Source organism: Ahaetulla prasina, chromosome 15, assembly GCF_028640845.1.
Source record: "Ahaetulla prasina isolate Xishuangbanna chromosome 15, ASM2864084v1, whole genome shotgun sequence".
NCBI lineage: Eukaryota > Metazoa > Chordata > Lepidosauria > Squamata > Colubridae > Ahaetulla > Ahaetulla prasina.
Window position 1 is genome coordinate 8,113,509 of NC_080553.1, and position 17,320 is coordinate 8,130,828.

The 17,320-nt window shown below is 44.3% G+C and overlaps 1 protein-coding gene across 8 annotated transcripts in view; it reads left to right on the plus strand.

Annotated features, from left to right (window-relative positions):
* Window positions 1-17,320, plus strand: part of FBRSL1 (fibrosin like 1) — a 652,986-nt gene that overhangs the window by 146,283 nt on the left and 489,383 nt on the right. For all 8 annotated transcript variants that reach the window (XM_058158844.1, XM_058158850.1, XM_058158847.1 and 5 more), the window contains exon 2: window positions 5,879-6,079. In XM_058158844.1, the coding sequence (XP_058014827.1) occupies window positions 5,879-6,079 (201 nt within the window). The remainder of the gene's footprint in view (window positions 1-5,878; window positions 6,080-17,320) is intronic.

Sequence of the window (17,320 nt, forward strand, 5' to 3'; positions counted from 1 at the left end):
AAAACCGGCATACCTGCGTATACATACTAATTTTATACATATAAAACTAACTTAAAGCTTTCTAACAATACACATATCTTTATTTTTTTTAAAAAAGCCATTCTAATTATTTAAACCATATTTAAGTCACTCTCTCCAGCTGTAAAAGCAAAAAATGGTAAATTATCATGTTGTCATCTTTGACTATGCCAAATAAAGTGGTAAGTTGGTGCCTTTTTTCCTTTTTCTCTCTTCTTACTTTTCCATGTTTTTTTCCTTTGTATTTTATACTTTCATAAACTATTAAAAAAAAAAGTTTTAATTGGCAAATTGAGATTCAAATCATCCCAAATGAACCCAAAAACCTTGGGGTTTTTTGGGGGGCTGTTGATGAGCCATTTTTTGGTTTATGAGAATTTTCAGATCTCGTTTTGTATTGGACCACTTGGCAAGCTGCAGTGCTGAACTTTTCACTGGTTTATTACAACAAGAAGCGTCTCTCCCTTATTTTACAATTTTGACAGGGCTTCTAAGAAAACCCAGCCCTAAGTGCCTCTGGATTTTATCAGCCGATGTTATGGGAAATGTTGAAGTTTAAAGTAAAAAAAAACACCAAAATACCAAAAAAAACGAGAAAGGAAACACGTGGCCCGTTTAGAGAGCAATTGTAATGTGGAGGTTAGGAAAAGCAACGATTTCCTTTGCAGTCACTCTAATTGAGATCGATCCCAGCGCTTCGATTTGGGGGTCAAAACCAGGATTTTTTGCTGTTTGGATTTGAATTGCATTTCGACTCTGTGGGGGAGCCGGGATTGAGTCCTGAAGTCAAGGGGTTCAACGAGCTGGGAGTTTTCCTTCTAGAAGCTGTTCATTTTGGAGCCAAACTGGAAAGGATATTGCAGAAGCTGACTTGGTGCCTTTCCAGATGTGTGTTTGGATGCTCATCATTTCCCAGAATGAGGAAGCAGCCAACCAACCAACCAATTCATCTTTAATGCACCCCTTTCCCCCACTGGCAGTCCAAATAACAAATGAGGGAGAAAACCCTCTTGGCTGCTCTCCAGGGTCCTTAAAAGTGATCTCCTGAGACCAGAACTACAACCAAAGGGCCCAGACCTGTATGAGTTCTTCAAGGAAGGCCTACAAAAGTGTTCAGATCTCGCTCTGTCAACTAGCCTGGGGATCTCCGAACCTTGGTTGCTTCTGGGCCCTCTCTCCAACTTTTTAACTTTGTTTATTTTCTGGGGTTTTATGTTGTTGTTTTAAAAACTTGTAAACTGCCTAGAATCACATTTTAAGAGATGGACGGTGTATAAATTTGCGATAGATATGGGTGGGTGGGTGGGTGGGTGGATAGATAGATAGATAGATAGATAGATGATAGATAGATAGATAGATAGATAGATAGATAGATAGATAGATAGATAGATAGATAATGGAGAGAGAGAGGGAGAAGATGGAGGGAGAGATGATGGATGGATGGATGGATAGAGTTTACTAGCTCCAACCCTGTTAGTCTTTAAGAAGACTTGAATGTTTCCTCCAGCAGGATAGAATAAACAGACAGACAGGCATGGGTGGATGGATGGATGGATGGACAGGTAGGTACTGTAGGTGTATGGAGGGAGGGAGGGAGGAAGTTGGATAACCTAAACTAGACCAGACTAGACTAAATTAGATAAGATAAGATAGATCTAGGTAGATGGATGGATAAGATAAATAAGTGGATGGATGGATGATAGATAGAAACAGACAGACAGATGGACAAAGTTTTTTCCATCCTCTTGATTAGAAGGAGACTGAAAGACCAAACACACCTTCTTGAAAAGTGTCTTCCGCAGCTGAAGGCCACCCAGGAGAAGCCCTATCCTTGAATTGACAGTGAAAGTGCTCTTCAGAAGAGCCTCTCCTGTTCATCTGCAGAGATAACAGTAGATGGCCTTCCAGATACAATTTGGGTTTGGACCTCTTTGTTCTGTCTCCCCAGACACTACACCTTGCTACTTCGTAAAGCTAGTTTCAAGACTCATCCAACCCTGTTGCTCCAAAGTGTATGGCCTTGCCTTTCTTGCTGCAATGGTAGTTTCCCATCTTTTGCTCAGATGGGGCTGTCCTTTTTTAATTTTTTTTTAAGGCAATCATGTCACCCTGCGGACAGATGTTTTATATTGCCTTTGGAGCAAATTAGCAGCTTGCAAGAAAATCAAATGTCACTGATTTACACAGAGGAAACAAGAGCTTTGCTGCACAAAGGAAATTAACCAGTCCTCTGGTGTTGATCCAGCGCAGCTTTCTCCACACACAATAATCTTGCTACTTAAAATTAGAGAAAGAATGGGAGAGAAACACAGGGTAGGGCAGCCATTATCGGGGCATTTATTCAGCTCCTGGTTTTGCTTCGCACAGGCAGCTGGCTTTCCGTTTGTGCCTCCTACAGTGTCTGCAGAGGCTGAATAGAGACATCACTGTTGTGACCAAGTTAAAAAGGCATCACTGGACATATAATGCACTGGTTTTATTTTTTATTATTTTTTAAAAAAAATGCCTACAGCGTTTTATATTTTCTGCCATTGTTATCTTCTCCCTAGGGAAGGCTGTATGGCTCGAAAGCATTTCTCCTGTTTTATAGATAAGAAAACCAATGTTGTGTCTGTGTATGATTTTTGTGTGAGTGTGTGAGTGTGTGAGCGAGCTTCGGAGGGGAATAACCGAAGAAAACTGCAGGGGATTTGTCCAGGCAGTCTCTTAAGAATCGGACATCACTGAATGCAAATAAACAGAGGAAATTTAGAATAGCAGACAAATCTCTGTGTTAAATTCAAAGAGACTTAAGTTCCTGTATGACGGCCAAAAAAAAAAAAAAAAAAAGATCATGCAAAACACCTCACATTCGCTTCTTATCAGTTCCAAAGAAGATTTGCTAGTCAATGTTGGAAAAGCTCTCCAAGATAATAATTGTCGTGTCCCACTCCCCCTCCGACGACCGGTTCTGGGAAGTCTGTATCAAGCGTGGCCACGAAGCCTCTGCAGCTTTTGCCAAATTCCTTCCAGGTTTCTCAGGGCAGGCAGGAATCCAAGTTGTGACTTCAGCAAACTAGATGAGACTTTGCTTGACTCAAGGTTGGAATGCCACAAGCAGGTCCTTTATATAGGCTGTGGGGTGTGGCTCCATGACTCAGCATTTATCCAGGCCTGCCCCTCCCTTCCTTCTGCTGGCGTCGCCTCTCAGATCTCCGAAAGCGAGGATCCTCCCACTGTGAAATTCTTTTCAGCTGGATCTGCTGTCGGTAATTCTAACATGTGGCTGGCTCCCTGCTCACACGCTGTAGGAGTGAGGTTTGTTTGTTCATTCCTGACATCCTGTCCGGGCATGGGGCCAGGGCCGGGGACTGGAGGCATGACAGGCCGTTCATCTTCATTATCAGACTCAGAGTCTGATAACAGGCCCGGGTGTAGGCGGGAGGGGCCCGGCTGAGGAGAGGAGGGAAGACGAGGCACAACAATAATAATAATAAAAAAGAAAGCCAAAAAGGGATAAAAGAAAGCCAAAAAGGGAGTTAGATTGACAAAAAGAATTGTTAAGAGATCATAATATATACCAGTCTAATCTAGCATTTTGCATGAGGTTGTACACCAGTGTGAAATCCTAAACAGAGGGGCTATTTCCATAGTTCTGTAGTTCCCATCCATATGCTTTTCTCCTCCTGATTGATTACCTCTGGGCATGTGAGCCAAACTCAGCCGTAGAAGAACATATATTTCTTCAGGAGTTAAATTAGGGTGGAGGAAAGAGAAACATGCTGTATTTGTGTTGGGAAACCGCCAACTCGGTTGGAAGGGGAAAGGTGTCGAGCAAGGCCCTAGCTTAGAGTCCTTGCATAGCTGTAAGTGCATAAGCTTATCTTCCCCCGTGATCCATGAAGCCTTATCTGGTTAGTCCCATGGGATAAAAGCATCTGGGCATATTCTGAGTGGAAAGCAATAAAGTTGCTTGCTTTAGCTATTTACGAGTGTCTCTGGTTGTATGTGTCTGGCAGTTTGTTTCTATTTTTCACGCCGTCCCATTTCTCAAACCTCAGTTGTGCTGTGGAGCGGGGTGTGTGTGTGGGGAGGAAATTCTTCCTTGAATGACACGGTTGCATATTACCCAGACAATAGAATGATAGGAAAAGTTCCACTTGCCCATCTAATTCCTCTGCTTTCTAGAAACAAGAAATCTAGAACTGAAACGTTTCAGACAGAAGCTTCTCCATCTTCTGTCTGAAGAACCCGGAGCAGAAAGGCCTATTGTCCTTCAGAAAATTGACTTTATTGGTCAAGAAGCTTAGAAGCACCTTGAACTACGACCTGCTGCCTTGTGAAGGAAGGCCATTGGGTTTTTTCTTGTCCTCTAGAACAGAAGGAACAAAATTTCTCTTCTTCTAAGGCAGGGATGTCCAAACTTGGCAACTTTAAGACTTGTGGACTTCAACTCCCAGAATTCCTCAGCCAGCAAAGCTGGAAATTGAAGTCCACAAGTCTTAAAGTTGCCAAGTTGGACACCCCTGTTCTAAGGGATGGCCATCTGGGATTTGAAGGACACCATCATTTTGATGACCCATGTAGCCATCAAAAGTCATACTTGATTCAAGAGAGCTTTCACAGTCGCTGTATGAGCCTTCTTGCCCCTCACCAAGAAGAGGCTGTAAACATGAAATAATGTCTTGGGGGCTTAGAACATAGAATGAGTTGGAAAAGACCTTGGAGGTCTTCTAGTCCAACTCCCTTGCTCAAGCAGGAGACCCTATGCCATTTCAGACAAATGGTTGTCCAGTCTCTTTTTGAAAGTCTCTAGTGATGGGGCATAGGAGCGCGGTGGTTGAGTGGCTAAGACGCTGAGCTTGTCGATCAAAAAGTCAGCAGTTCGGCAGTTCGAATTCCTAGTGCCGCGTAACGGGGTGAGCTCCCGTGACTTGTCCCAGCCAAGGTTCTGCCAACCTAGCAGTTCGAAAGCAGGTAAAAAATGTAAGTAGAAAAAATAGGGACCACTTTTGGTGGGAAGGTAACAGCGTTCCGTGGGCCTTTGATGTTGAGTCATGCCAGCCATATGACCACGGAGACATCTTCGGACAGCGCTGGCTCTTTGGCTTTGAAACGGAGATGAGCACCGCCCCCTAGAGTCGGGAACGATTAGCATATATGTGCGAGGGGAACCTTTACCTTTACCTTTTAGTGATGGAGCATCTGCAACATCTGAAGACAAGCTCCTTTCCTTTGTTGATTGCTCTCATGTTTAAGAATTTCCTCTGTTGTTCTAGGTTGCTTCTCTCCTCGGTTCATTTCCATCCATTGGGAGTTTTTATTGTCTCGCCTTTTGGTGCTTTGGAAAATAGTTTGACTCAGTGGTAAAATCGGAACCAGTTTTCTACCGGTTCGCTGGCTGCGAATAGGTTGTAAAAAAATGCTTTTAAAAGTAAAAAAAAAAAAAAAGGCTCTGACGATCACACAGCCTAGTTGGGATCGTCAGAGACTTTTTTTAAATTACCTTTTAAAAGCATTTTTAAAAAGAAATGGCAAGCGGGGAAGTGGGCAACCAGGCATTGGGTGGGCATGGGCGGGGGGTGGGGGGAGAGGGATTTTTGCTAGCAGTTCTCTGAACCATCCGCCTCCATCACTACTGGATCGACTGATCTGGTCCGAACCGGGAGCATTTCACCCGTGGTTTGACCCCTTCATCTTTGTAGGAGCCCTTTCAAATATTGGAACACTGCTATCATGTCTCCCCTGGTCCTTCTTTTAACAGAAAGGTTTAGTGATCAACCATCTTCACCAACCTACACAGAATTCCTTTAATGTCTCTGGCTGTTCTGACAAACGGGTCAACATTAACATTTCCTTTCTGATTTTGCCTCTTCTACAGAAGGACATGTCCCTGAAGCCTCAGGAGAGAAAGGAAAAATGGGAGAGGCACCCAGGAAAGAAACTCCGGGAAAGTGAACATTGCGTCTCCGCCGAACCCAGCGAAAATGGGCACAGTAACGATGCCGGAAGTTCGGGGAGAGAAACGGATCGAGGGAAGGAGAGAGTGAAAAAGAAAGTTCCGCTGAAGGTCCAGAAGCAGGTAGGATGGAAAGATGACCATCTATCTTTAGCCACGGAGGTGTCCTTTGGGAAGATTTGTTTTGCTTTGATTCAATCAGATCAGTGTTTCCCACAACTTTAAGATAGATGGACTTCAACTCCCAGAATTCCCCAGCCAGGCATGCTGGCTGGGGAATTCTGGGAGTTGAAGCCCACATATTTTAAAGTTGCCAAGATTGGGAAACACTGTATTAGATTAAGAGAGAGAGAATAAAGAATCCAGATGGGTTCAGATATTATATACAGGTAGTCCTCGACTTAAAACCAATTGCCTGGCAATCTTCTGAAGTTATGATAGACCCCTCAAAAAGGTATTTATGACCTGGATTTGAAGTTCTGATGCCCGCTTCTCCCATGTCATGTTATCACATTTTAGGCACCTGGCAAAATGTGATCCACTTAACAACCAGCTGGATTTACAACCGTAATTCCGTGCTCATTTATTTATTTATTTTTATTTATTTTATTTGCATTTATATCCCGCCCTTCTCCAAAGACTCAGGGCGGCTTACACTATGTTAGCAATAGTCTTCATCCTATTTGTATATTTATATACAAAGTCAACTTATTGCCCCCAACAATCTGGGTCCTCATTTTACCTTATAAAGGATGGAAGGCTGAGTCAACCTTGGGCCTGGTGGGACTAGAACCTGCAGTAATTGCAAGTAGCTGTGTTAATAACAGACTGTCTTACCAGTCTGAGCCACAGAGGCCCTATTTACAGTCATAAGAGTCGAGAACTACCTGTATGGAAGGGATGCTGTTGAGGATACATTTATGGGTGGAGGAAGAGTCTAAAGGGAAAAGGTTGGCTTATGCCAAGGGGTCGGCAACCCGCGGCTCTGGAGCTGCATGTGGCTTTTTCATGCCTCTGCTGCGGCTCCCTGTCGGTCGGCTCCACAATTGATAGGGCTTTTGGTTAGGACAGATAGAGGAAAAAGGATGCTGCACTAGAGGAGACTCTATGGTGGGGGAACCAGACTCCCGCGCAGCTCCAGAATGAATGGGGGGCTTCTGGTTAGGACCTTTGAGTGTTTAAGGACCTTTGAGTGTTTAAGGTTGCCAACCCCTGGCTTATGCAAAATATGGCTGGAGAAACGAGACCATGGGGATACCAACTGTTGGTTGAACGTGTCTGACTCTAGTGGAAACTTCTTAGGTTGTGTACCATGGATGGTGGATCTTCTCTGGGTGAAGCTTGTGGCAAGGGCAGGTGGCTTCGAAGCCCCCACATTTGGAGTCCCCCCCAAGATGCTATCTTTTGTTCCATGGCAACTACAGGGCTTTAGGATGATGGATGACAAGGTAGAAGGTTGGAAAAACATCTGGGCAGACATTAGGAACTTATTCTATTGAAGATCTTTGTATATCAAATTGCTTCCGAAGATGTAAATTGAAACTCAGATTTTTGCAGGCTGCACGCAATGTATGACATTCTTGGAGGGGAATTTATGTCGTGGGTTGTTTGTGCACCATCAAACTTTGTCAGGGGGCCAGAACAAGACTTAAGAGGCTTCCCTCAACCTACTCCCTCCTGCTTTTAAAATTTAGAGACACCCTCTGAAAATTGAGCATCTTTGGGGGGGAAAACAAAACCCCAACCAATCAGTTCCTCCCCTTGGTTTTCCTTGCCAAATTTGTGCCAGGAAATCTTTCCCTACTGTAACAAGCTTACAGGTAATCTGTGGAACTGCTTCTTGTGCAAATAGAGTCAAAGAAAGTTGTGATGCCCTGATACAATTAGTCCACACACACACACAAATTCAAAACTTGGTGAGAGGTGTCTAAGTGCTCACAGTCCAGCCTGCCCATCTGAACCGAGAGTGCCAACTGCATCCGCCTTGACTTGCACTAACAGGTTGGTTCAAGGTGGAGGGAGGGAGAGAGAGAGAGAGAGAAAGAGAGAGAGATGGGTTTGTTGTGATGTTGTTTGCCAGGCTGTTTATCACTCTGAGTCACTCATGGCGACCTGTATACTGCACGAGTCAAAAAGAGGGCTGTGAAAATATTTACAGACCCCTCACATCCTGGACATAAACTATTTCAACTCCTACCCTCAAAAGGACGCTAGAGAGCACTGCACACCAGAATAACTAGACACAAGAACAGTTTCTTCCCGAATGCCATCACTCTGCTAAACAAATAATTCCCTCAACACTGTCAAACTATTCACTAAGGCTGCATTACTATTACTATTAGTCTTCTCATCGTTCCTTTCGCCCATCTCCTCCCACTTATGACTGTTTGACTGTAACCTTGTTGCTGGTATCCTTACGATTTATATTGACTATTTCCTAATACGATTCAATTGCTTATTTGCACCCTATGACTATCATTAAGTGTTGTAAGTGTTGTACCTTGATGAACTTATATTTTCTTTTATGTACACTGAGACCGTATACACCAAGACAAATTCCTTGTGTGTCCAATCACACTTGGCCAATAAAGAATTCAATTCAGTTCTGTTCTGTTCTGTTCTATTCTGTTCTATTTTATTTCTATTTCTATTTCTATTCTATTCTATTCCATATTTTCTGTTCTGTTCTGTTCTGTTCTGTTCTGTTCTGTTCTGTTCTGTTCTCCTTGGACGGTCTGAAGGGGCGATCTGGCGCTCTTTCCGTCATGAGCTCAAGAGTTCCAGGGGCATCGCTTCGCCTCTACAGCCAGCCAAGGCAGCTTATCCTGATCAGAGGCCGCCAGAAAAAGCCTCCTTAAATTCCCATCGCAGGGGCTGGGCAAGATTTCAGTGGTGAGGCAAAGGAGCAGATCCCTGGGAAGAAAGCTCAATGGCTTCCTTTCTTTTCCCCTCAATCCCCTCAGGTTTTATTTATATCTGCCCCCCTCCCCCCCCCCGTTGATGCGAAGAGGTTGTCATCTTGCTTCTGCCATCTTTCCAATGTAGGAAAAAGAGCAGCAACTGCATGGAAGAGTATAGTGAGAGAGAGGGAGGGAGGGAAGAAGAAGGAAGGAAGGAGAGAGAGGAGAAAGGAAGGAAGGAAGGAAGGGGGGAGAAGGAGAAGGAGAAGGAAGAGATCAGAACTGCCTTCTTTTTGCTGAGAATAAGTTATGTTCAAGAGTTCTGGATAAAGTTTTTAGAAAATCTCTCTTAGGGGACAGTGCATTTACAATTTAATATCGGTTCAGTGGTATTGAAATTAGACAGGGCCATGGTGGCTGAAGTTCTTTATTTTCAATGTTTTGTTAAGAGTTTTACTAAGCATGCAAAAACAAGGCAGGCAGGGAGGAAGGAAGGATAAAGAGAGAAGGGAAGGATGAAGGTAGGGGAGAAAGAAGAAAGGAAAGGGAGGGAAGGAAGGAAGGAAAAGGAAGGGGGACGAAGGGAGGGAGGAGTAGCAGCTTATGAGCTGAAGGCTCTCCAAGGCAAGGAGGCCTCCTCCTCCTGACTCCAGGTCCATTTCCACCCTCCCGCCTGCGTTGTTTTCTTGGCAACGCTACAGAAGTGGCTCCCCCTCGCCTCCTTGCATTGTTCTGCCTCCAGTTCTGCCGGAGAGCTACCACACGGGTTGGTGGGGGGAGAGCCACAGATGGCCCACTTCCACCCTCTCCCTCGTAATCCGCCAGTGTGGAAAACTCGCAGCTGCCAAAGAAACCACTGGGGAGTCCCCAGCACCAAGTGTCGAAATGGGCAATACAGTATTTAGTCATTAGGGCTGCTCATCTAAAGAACTAAAATAAGGCTCATTTCAATCAATAGCAATCTGTTTGCACTGTCAGGAACTAATTTAAAAATCTGCTTTAAGTCCCGGCCAGGCATTTGGATGCTGAAGGCAGCATACAAAGTGCAGGGGAATCGTTGGGCATGGCGTGATGGCAGCCGGGGGTGATGGCGGAAGGAAACCACTGAGTAGGGGAAGACCTATTATTTTAACACAGCTTGCTCGGCGGTGCTAATCCGTCTTATCTTGCACACACACAGAGCCCAGGAGAGAGAGAGAGAGAGAGAGAGAGAGAGAGAGAGAGAGAGAAAGAGGGGAGGAAAAAAACAGGAAAGAGAAATGAATTGCACTTGGCTTGCTAAATATTTTCACTGCCTGGCTGCAACGAGGAGGGATTTCAAAATTTTGACCAGACTTCCTGGACTATACCACTTTATAAGGCCTTGGGAAGGCCACACTTGGAATACTGCATTCAGTTTTGGTCGCCACGAAGTAAAAAAAGATGTGGAGACTCTAGAAAGAGTGCAGAGAGGAGCCACAAAGATGATGAGGCTAAAACATATGAAGAACGGTTGCAGGAACTGGGTATGTCTAGTTTAATGAAGAGAAGGACTAGTGGAGACATGATAGCAGTGTTCCAATATCTCAGGGGCTGCCCTAAAGAAGAGGGAGTCAAGCTATTCTCCAAAACACCTGAAGGCAGGACAAGAAGCAACGGATGGAAACTCATCAAGGAGAGAAGCAACCTAGAACTCAGGAGGAATTTCCTGACAGTGAGAACAATTAACCAGTGGAACACCTTGCCTCCAGAAGTTGTGGATGCTTCAACACTGGAAGTTTTTAAGAAGTTGTTAGATAACCATTTGTCTGAAGTGGTGTAGGGTTTCCTGCCTAAGCAGGGGGTTGGACTAGAACACGTCCAAGGTCCCTTCCAACTGTGTTATTCTATTCTATTTTAGACTTAATGCATCCTAAGACCAGAAGGATTTGCTGAAATTCTTACTTATATGCCTTATTCTGATTAGGGAACTGGAGGCTAAAACATAAGAAGAATAGCTGCAGGAATTAGGAATGTCTAATGAAAAGAAGGACTAGGGATGACATGATAGCAGTGTTCCAATAGTTGAGGCACTGCCACAAAGAAGAGGGGAGAGTTTTCCTATTTTCCAAAGCACCTGAAGGCAGGAAATAAAGGAACAGATGGAAACTAATCAAGGAGAGTAGCAACCTAGAACTCAGGAGAGTTCCTGACAATTAGGACAATTAAACAGTGGAACGACTTGCCTCTGGAAGTTGTGTGCTCCATCACTGGAGGTTTTCAAGGAGAAATTGGACAACCATTTGTCTGAATTTTATAGGGTTTCCTACTTCAGCAAGGGGTTGGACTAGAAGACCTCCAAGGTCCCTTCCAATGCTGTTATTCTGCTATTTTCTGAGAATTATGGGAGCTATAAGGTGGATGGTGCCAACTTGGGGAAGACCCATTATTAAAAAACGGCCGTAATTCAGAAATCGGGGAGACCAGGAATTTGATTTCCGCTTTAGACACAAAGCCAGCTGAGTGACCTTGGACGGTTCCTCCTTTTCAGCCCTAAGAAGAAGAAGAAGAAGGAGGAGGAGGAGGAGGAGGAGGAGGAGGGGAGGAGGAGGAGGAGGAGGAGGAGGAGGAGGAGGAGGAGGAGGAGGAGGAGGAGGAGGAGGAGGAGGAGGAGGAGGAGGAGGAGGAGGAGAAGAAGAAGAAGAAGAAGAAGAAGAAGAAGAAGAAGAAGAAGAAGAAGAAGAAGAAGAAGAAGAAGAAGAAGAAGAAGAAGAAGAACCACTTCCAAACGTGTTGCCAAGAGAACTGTGTGAACTTCTCCATTTAAACACACGGTTCTAAAAACTGACTTGAAGGCACCAAAACGGGAATCCAGCTTGGTGTGGTGATTGAAGACACTGGAGTAGAAGTCAGGGACGTCTGAGTTTTTAGTCCTGCTTTAGGCACAAAGCAAACTTGGTGACCTTGGGCCAGTTCCTCTCTATCAGTCCTAGGAGGAAGCAAGCAATGAGAAACCATTTCTGAAATCTTGCCAAGAAAACTGCAGAAACTTGTCCAGGCAGCCTGCAGAACCAGTCTGTTGTGGTGGATAAGGCATCAGGCTAGAACTAGGTGACCTTACCTTCTTGTTCCCAACTTGGGCACAAAGCTGGGTGACCTTGAGCCAGTCCCTTCCTCTTAACCCTGAGAAGTAGGCATGGCAAATGATTTCCAGAAAATCTTCTTGAGAAAACTGTGGGGTTTTCTCCAGGAGCTCAAAACAGACTTGAAGGCGCTTAAAAAGAACTCCAGTTCAGCCCAATTGGAAATATGGGGCTTTTTACCCAAGTGGCAGAATACATACATCTTGTTACTTACCTTGGCTTAGTCCAGGGGTCTGCAAACTTGGCTCTTTTAAGACTTGTGGACTTCAACTCCCTGAGTTCCTCAGCCAGCAAAGCAAAGAGGAACTCTGGGAGTTGAAGTCCACAAGTCTTAAAAGAGCCAAGTTTGCAGACCCCTGGCTTAGTCTAATGCAATGTTTCTCAATCTTGGGCACTTGAAGATGTGTGGTTTTCAATTCCTGGGTTGGGACTGGCTACAAAATTCTGGAAGTTGGAGTCCACACATCTTCAAGCGGCCAAGGTTGAGAAGCACTGGTTTCGTTCAATCAATCAATCAATCAATCAATCAATCAATCAATCAATCAATCAATCAATGAGAATAGAGCTGGAAGGGACCTTGGAGGTCTTGTAGTCCAACCCCTGCTCAAGCAGGACCCCCTCTTCCATTTCAGACAAGTGGCTGTTCAATCTCTTCTTTAAAACCTCCAGTGATGGAGCATCCATAACTTCTGGAGGCAATCAGACCTTCATGTTTGAGAGAAGGAAGAATCATATTAATTCTTTTTCTCTAAGCATAGACACTTCCTTAATTAAGGGATGTAAATAGAGGTAGTCCTCGACTTACAACAGTTTGTTTTGTGACCATTCAAAGTTACGGCACTGAAGAAAGTGACTTATGACCAGTTTTCACACTTACGACTGTAGCAGCATCCCCATGGTCATGTGATCAAAATTCAGATGCTTGGAAACTGGTTCATACTTATGACGGTTGCAGTTTCCTGGGATCACGTGATTCTCTTTGGTGACAAGCAAAGTCGATGGGGGAAAGCCAGATGCATAACTAATTTAACAATTGAAGCGATTCACTTAACAACGGTGGCAAGAAAGTTGAGGCAAACTGATGTTTCGCTTAGCAACAAAAAACAAACAAACATGTGGGGCTCCATCGTGATCGTAAGTTGAGGGCTACCTGTATTGTCAGGGACCTTAGAGGTTGTCTAATCCAATTGCCTGTTCACCACAGGAATGTCAAGGTTCCAACAGATGCCCTAATTAAATCAAAAGAAATCCAGTTATTTATTGGGAGCTTCATGTCAGCATGTTCCCAAGTGAAGCCTGCTCTGACCCTACATAATTTATGCTCCAGGATGTGTCATCACTCACATTCATTCTGCCAAGGAGCAATTTTGTGGGTCACTCCCCTCCAGCTGCGGTAGGTAACCCTGGGATACAGCCTTGAGAGAGATAAGTCTGGAATGTGCGTCTGTCTTTGGCTGCCATGCCATTTTGCCAGTTTCCCATCCCCCGCTGGCCTGTGGCAACTTGAGAGCAAGCCAGGGATGCCTTGCGAGTTGACAAGGAATCTACTAAATCGGCTCACTAAAACCATGCTTGGAAAGCTTTTTACGGAAACCCCTTCAGCATCTTGGGGTGTTAATCTAGTTGCAGGGTCGAGCCAGAAGTAAGCCAATCCCCGTTCCCATGTCTGCTTCTGAAGAGAAGAGGCAGGCAAAGTGGTTGTTGTTTAACCACTTTTATGGCACCCAGCTCTCATAAAAAGGTTGCTGGTGGTCATTGCTTACATTGTTATAAAAGAAGAGCTAAATGGTTTGTAATTTAGGGAAGCGGATTTAATTACACAAAGTAATTTACAGAAAGCTGTAATTGTATCTCTCTCTCTCTCTCTCTCTCTCTCTCTCTCTCTCTCTCTCTCTCTCTCTCTCACACACACACACACACACACACACACACACACACACACACACACACACTCTTTTGGTCTCCTCTTAGATTTAATTGGCAGGCTCAGTTTTGCCACATTTCCCTCCCCTCTTCTTTTATTATTTGTTTAATAGCCATCTCCTTTCTTGTGTGCAAAGTCTTTTCTTTCCTTGGAAAAGGGCTGGGGTTTTTCCCCCCCATTATTATTCTTGTTTGAACTGCGTGCCACGTTAGCCTCAGATAATAAGGAAGGTAAATAAGATAAAAAATTTAAGATCTAACAAGGCATAATTGTTTGGGGGGGGGGGAGAAAATGCGAACTTCTTTTTCTGTCCAGCTCATGAACTGGAGGTCGGGGAAAGTTTGCTAATAAACAGAAGACTTTTTGTTCATTCCCTCCCCTCAATAAACAGCTTTTTGGTTCATTAGAAGGTGAAGAACCTTCTCCAGGGCAGCCTTTCCCTTTGAACTTGGCAACGAACTGCTGGCAACACATCTGATTTGGCAGTTGTGTGGGACCTGCAACGCAGCTTTTACAAACTTCCCCACAGCCAGTAGTTATTAACAGTAATTGAATACACAGCTACATGCAAGAATGTTGCTCCATCCAGATTACTGTTGTCTACTTTTAATGACAGATCTTTCTAGGGCAGCTGGCTGGGAACATCTAGTCGTCATGCCATCATGTCTGGAAAGCACCGCAGGAAAGTGGAGGCGGTTTTCCAGCTGTTCCTTCTAAGTCATAGGTGTGCATACGTGTGGAGCAAAAGAAGACAAAATCTGTAGCTCAGGGTTGAATTTGTGAGGTCCTCGGTGCTCTCTGAACCGGGTTGCTTTCTTGCAGACGTTTCATTACCCAACTAGGGAACATCATCAGTGCTAGGAGGGAGTGGAGAGGTTGGTGGTGGAGCAGAAGAGCAGGAGAAGGAGCTGGAGGAGAACAACTACTTTGGGGTCCATGGTGCCCTCCGAGCTTGAGGGTTTTCTTGGAGGCATTTCATGACCCAACTAGGTAACATCTTCAGTGCTAGAAGGGAGAGGGGTTTGCTCTCTGTCTATGTACAAGTGGCTTGCCCTACCAGTGTTGGTGGGAGTGTTTTTATTTATTTATTTATTAGATTTGTTTGTCACCTATCTCGCTTTGAGGTGACTCTGGTTTTTGGTAGTTTCTTGACCAGGCTGTTGTTTACTGTTCAATTGTTGGTCTAAGATGGTAGTTGCTTGACTGGGATATTGTTTATTGCTTCACTGTTGTTGTAGTATTAATCTTGGTGTTAATTTTTGCTTAGCTGGGGTATTGAATGCCGACGAGCAGGTGCTTTGGCCTATTTGTTTCCTTTTGGGCTGTTGGATTATCTCTTTTGAATGGTATGTAGACATTGTTTATCTCTATGCGCCTGTTGATGGCTGGTTTGTCTGACTGCCAGACTTCCAGGAATTCTCTCGCATTTTTGGACTTGGCTTGGTCTAGGATCTTCACAGTTTCCCAGACAGAACTCTGGCCGAATCTGCTCGTGTGTTGTCCAGTTAAAAGAGTTTTCATCGCATCTTCTGACTGCCAGTTGGCGTTCATGACGTTCAACGTTCGTTTGCATAGAAACGTTGAAAAGAACATGCATGACTTCAGTGGCCCATGGTGTTCTCTTTTCTTTCTTAATTTTGGAGATAGCCTCTGGCTTGTAACGAAGATTGGCAGGTTGTTGGAGAACAAGGAATCTTTAACAAGATGGATTGCCAAGCTGAGTCTTGAATTCCAGTGCTTTAAACTCTTATCTGGTCTCTGTACAAAAGTCAATTGCTTTCGCCCTGCAGGTTAACTTTGTATTGCCCGGTTCAAAGTCTGTGTGTAGAGTTTAGAAACCAGGTCTAACCAGGTGGAGGCCTGAACCAGACCCGGTTTTGATTGAATCCAGTACCCTGCGATGCTTGGACAAGTCAACCCAGCGAAAATGAAAAGAGATAAATCATAAAGAGACGTTCTTCTGCAGTCTTCTGCTTCCTTGGTGAACTTTAAGGAACCCGAGCATGGAATTACTGTCTTGCTGTACATTTAAGGAGCAGAAATCATTGAAAATGCTGTTGTTTTTTTTAAGGACAGAAAAGCTATTGGGAACAAGCCGGGACTCTGTTTCCTGGCAGTATGATTAACCTCAAGCATTCAGAAGCACTATGTCAACTGCAACCACAAATTATGGGATGGGATTAAAAATAATGATAGTGTTTAGGGGCCGAGAGAATAATAGTTTGAAATTTCTTTCCCCCCCCCTCTTTTTATCTTTCTGCTTTCTGAGTCTCCCCCCCACCTTCCTCCACTTATATTCTGTGCCAGGCAGGGCTGGATGGGCTTAATATGTTCAGTCATCTCTGGGGACCTTTAAGGCGGGCTCTTGCATTTACAGGCTCTTCTGATTCAGAGTGGATTGAAAGCAGCTCTTGAAGAAAAAGGGCAGGGTCTGGCTTGAGGTCTCTGGAGGGCTGGTCTTTTTTTGTGTCTCTCTAGGGACGGATCGCCTTTTCTGCTTGGCCAAAGCCAACCTTCCAGTTTCTAGGCGGGAATCCCTTCCCAGAAACAAGTTCAATGGTCCAGATTCAACTCAAATTGCAAAGATGGGTCCTACCCATTTGATAAGAAGAGAGAAAAGAAAAAAAAGAAAAGGGAAGGGAAGGGAAGGGAAGGGAAGGAAAGGAAGAGAGGAAGGGAAGGAAAGGGAAGGAAAGGAAAGGAAAGGAAAGGAAAGGAAAGGAAAGGAAAGGAAAGGAAGAGAGGAAGGGAAGGAAAGGAAAGGAAAGGAAAGAAAAGAAAGGAAAAGAAAAGAGCCAGCAGTGTGTGGCAACAGCCAAAAAAGCTAATGCAATCCATGGTTGTATAAACAGAGGCATAGAGTAGAAATCACGTGAAAGTATTAGTACCGTTTTATAAAGCCTTATTAAGGCCACACCTGGAATACTGCCTCCAGTTTTGGTCCCCATACTACAAAAAAGATGTTGAGACTTTGGAAAAAGTGCAGAGAAGAGCAGCTAAGATGATCAAAGGCCTGGAGACTAAAATCTATGAAGAACGGCTGCAGGATTTGGGTCTGGCTAGTCTAAAGAAAAGAAGAATTAGAGGTGACATGATAGCAGTATTCCAGTATTTGAGGGGCTGCCACAAAGAAGAAGGGGTCAATTTCTTCAAAGCACTGGAAGGCAGGAAAAGAAGCAATGGATGGAAACTCATCAAGGAGAGAAGCAACCTGGAATTGAAGAGAAACTTCCTAACAGTGAGAACAATTAACCAGTGGAACACCTGGCCTCCAGAAATCATAGGCGCTCCATCACTGGAGGTTTTTAAGAAGAGACTGGACAGTCACTTGTCTGAATTAATACAGGATCTCCTGCTTGAGCAAGGGGCTGGACTAGAAGACCTCCAAGGTCCCTTCCAGCTCTATTCTATTGATTGAAGTTACAACAGCACTGAAAAA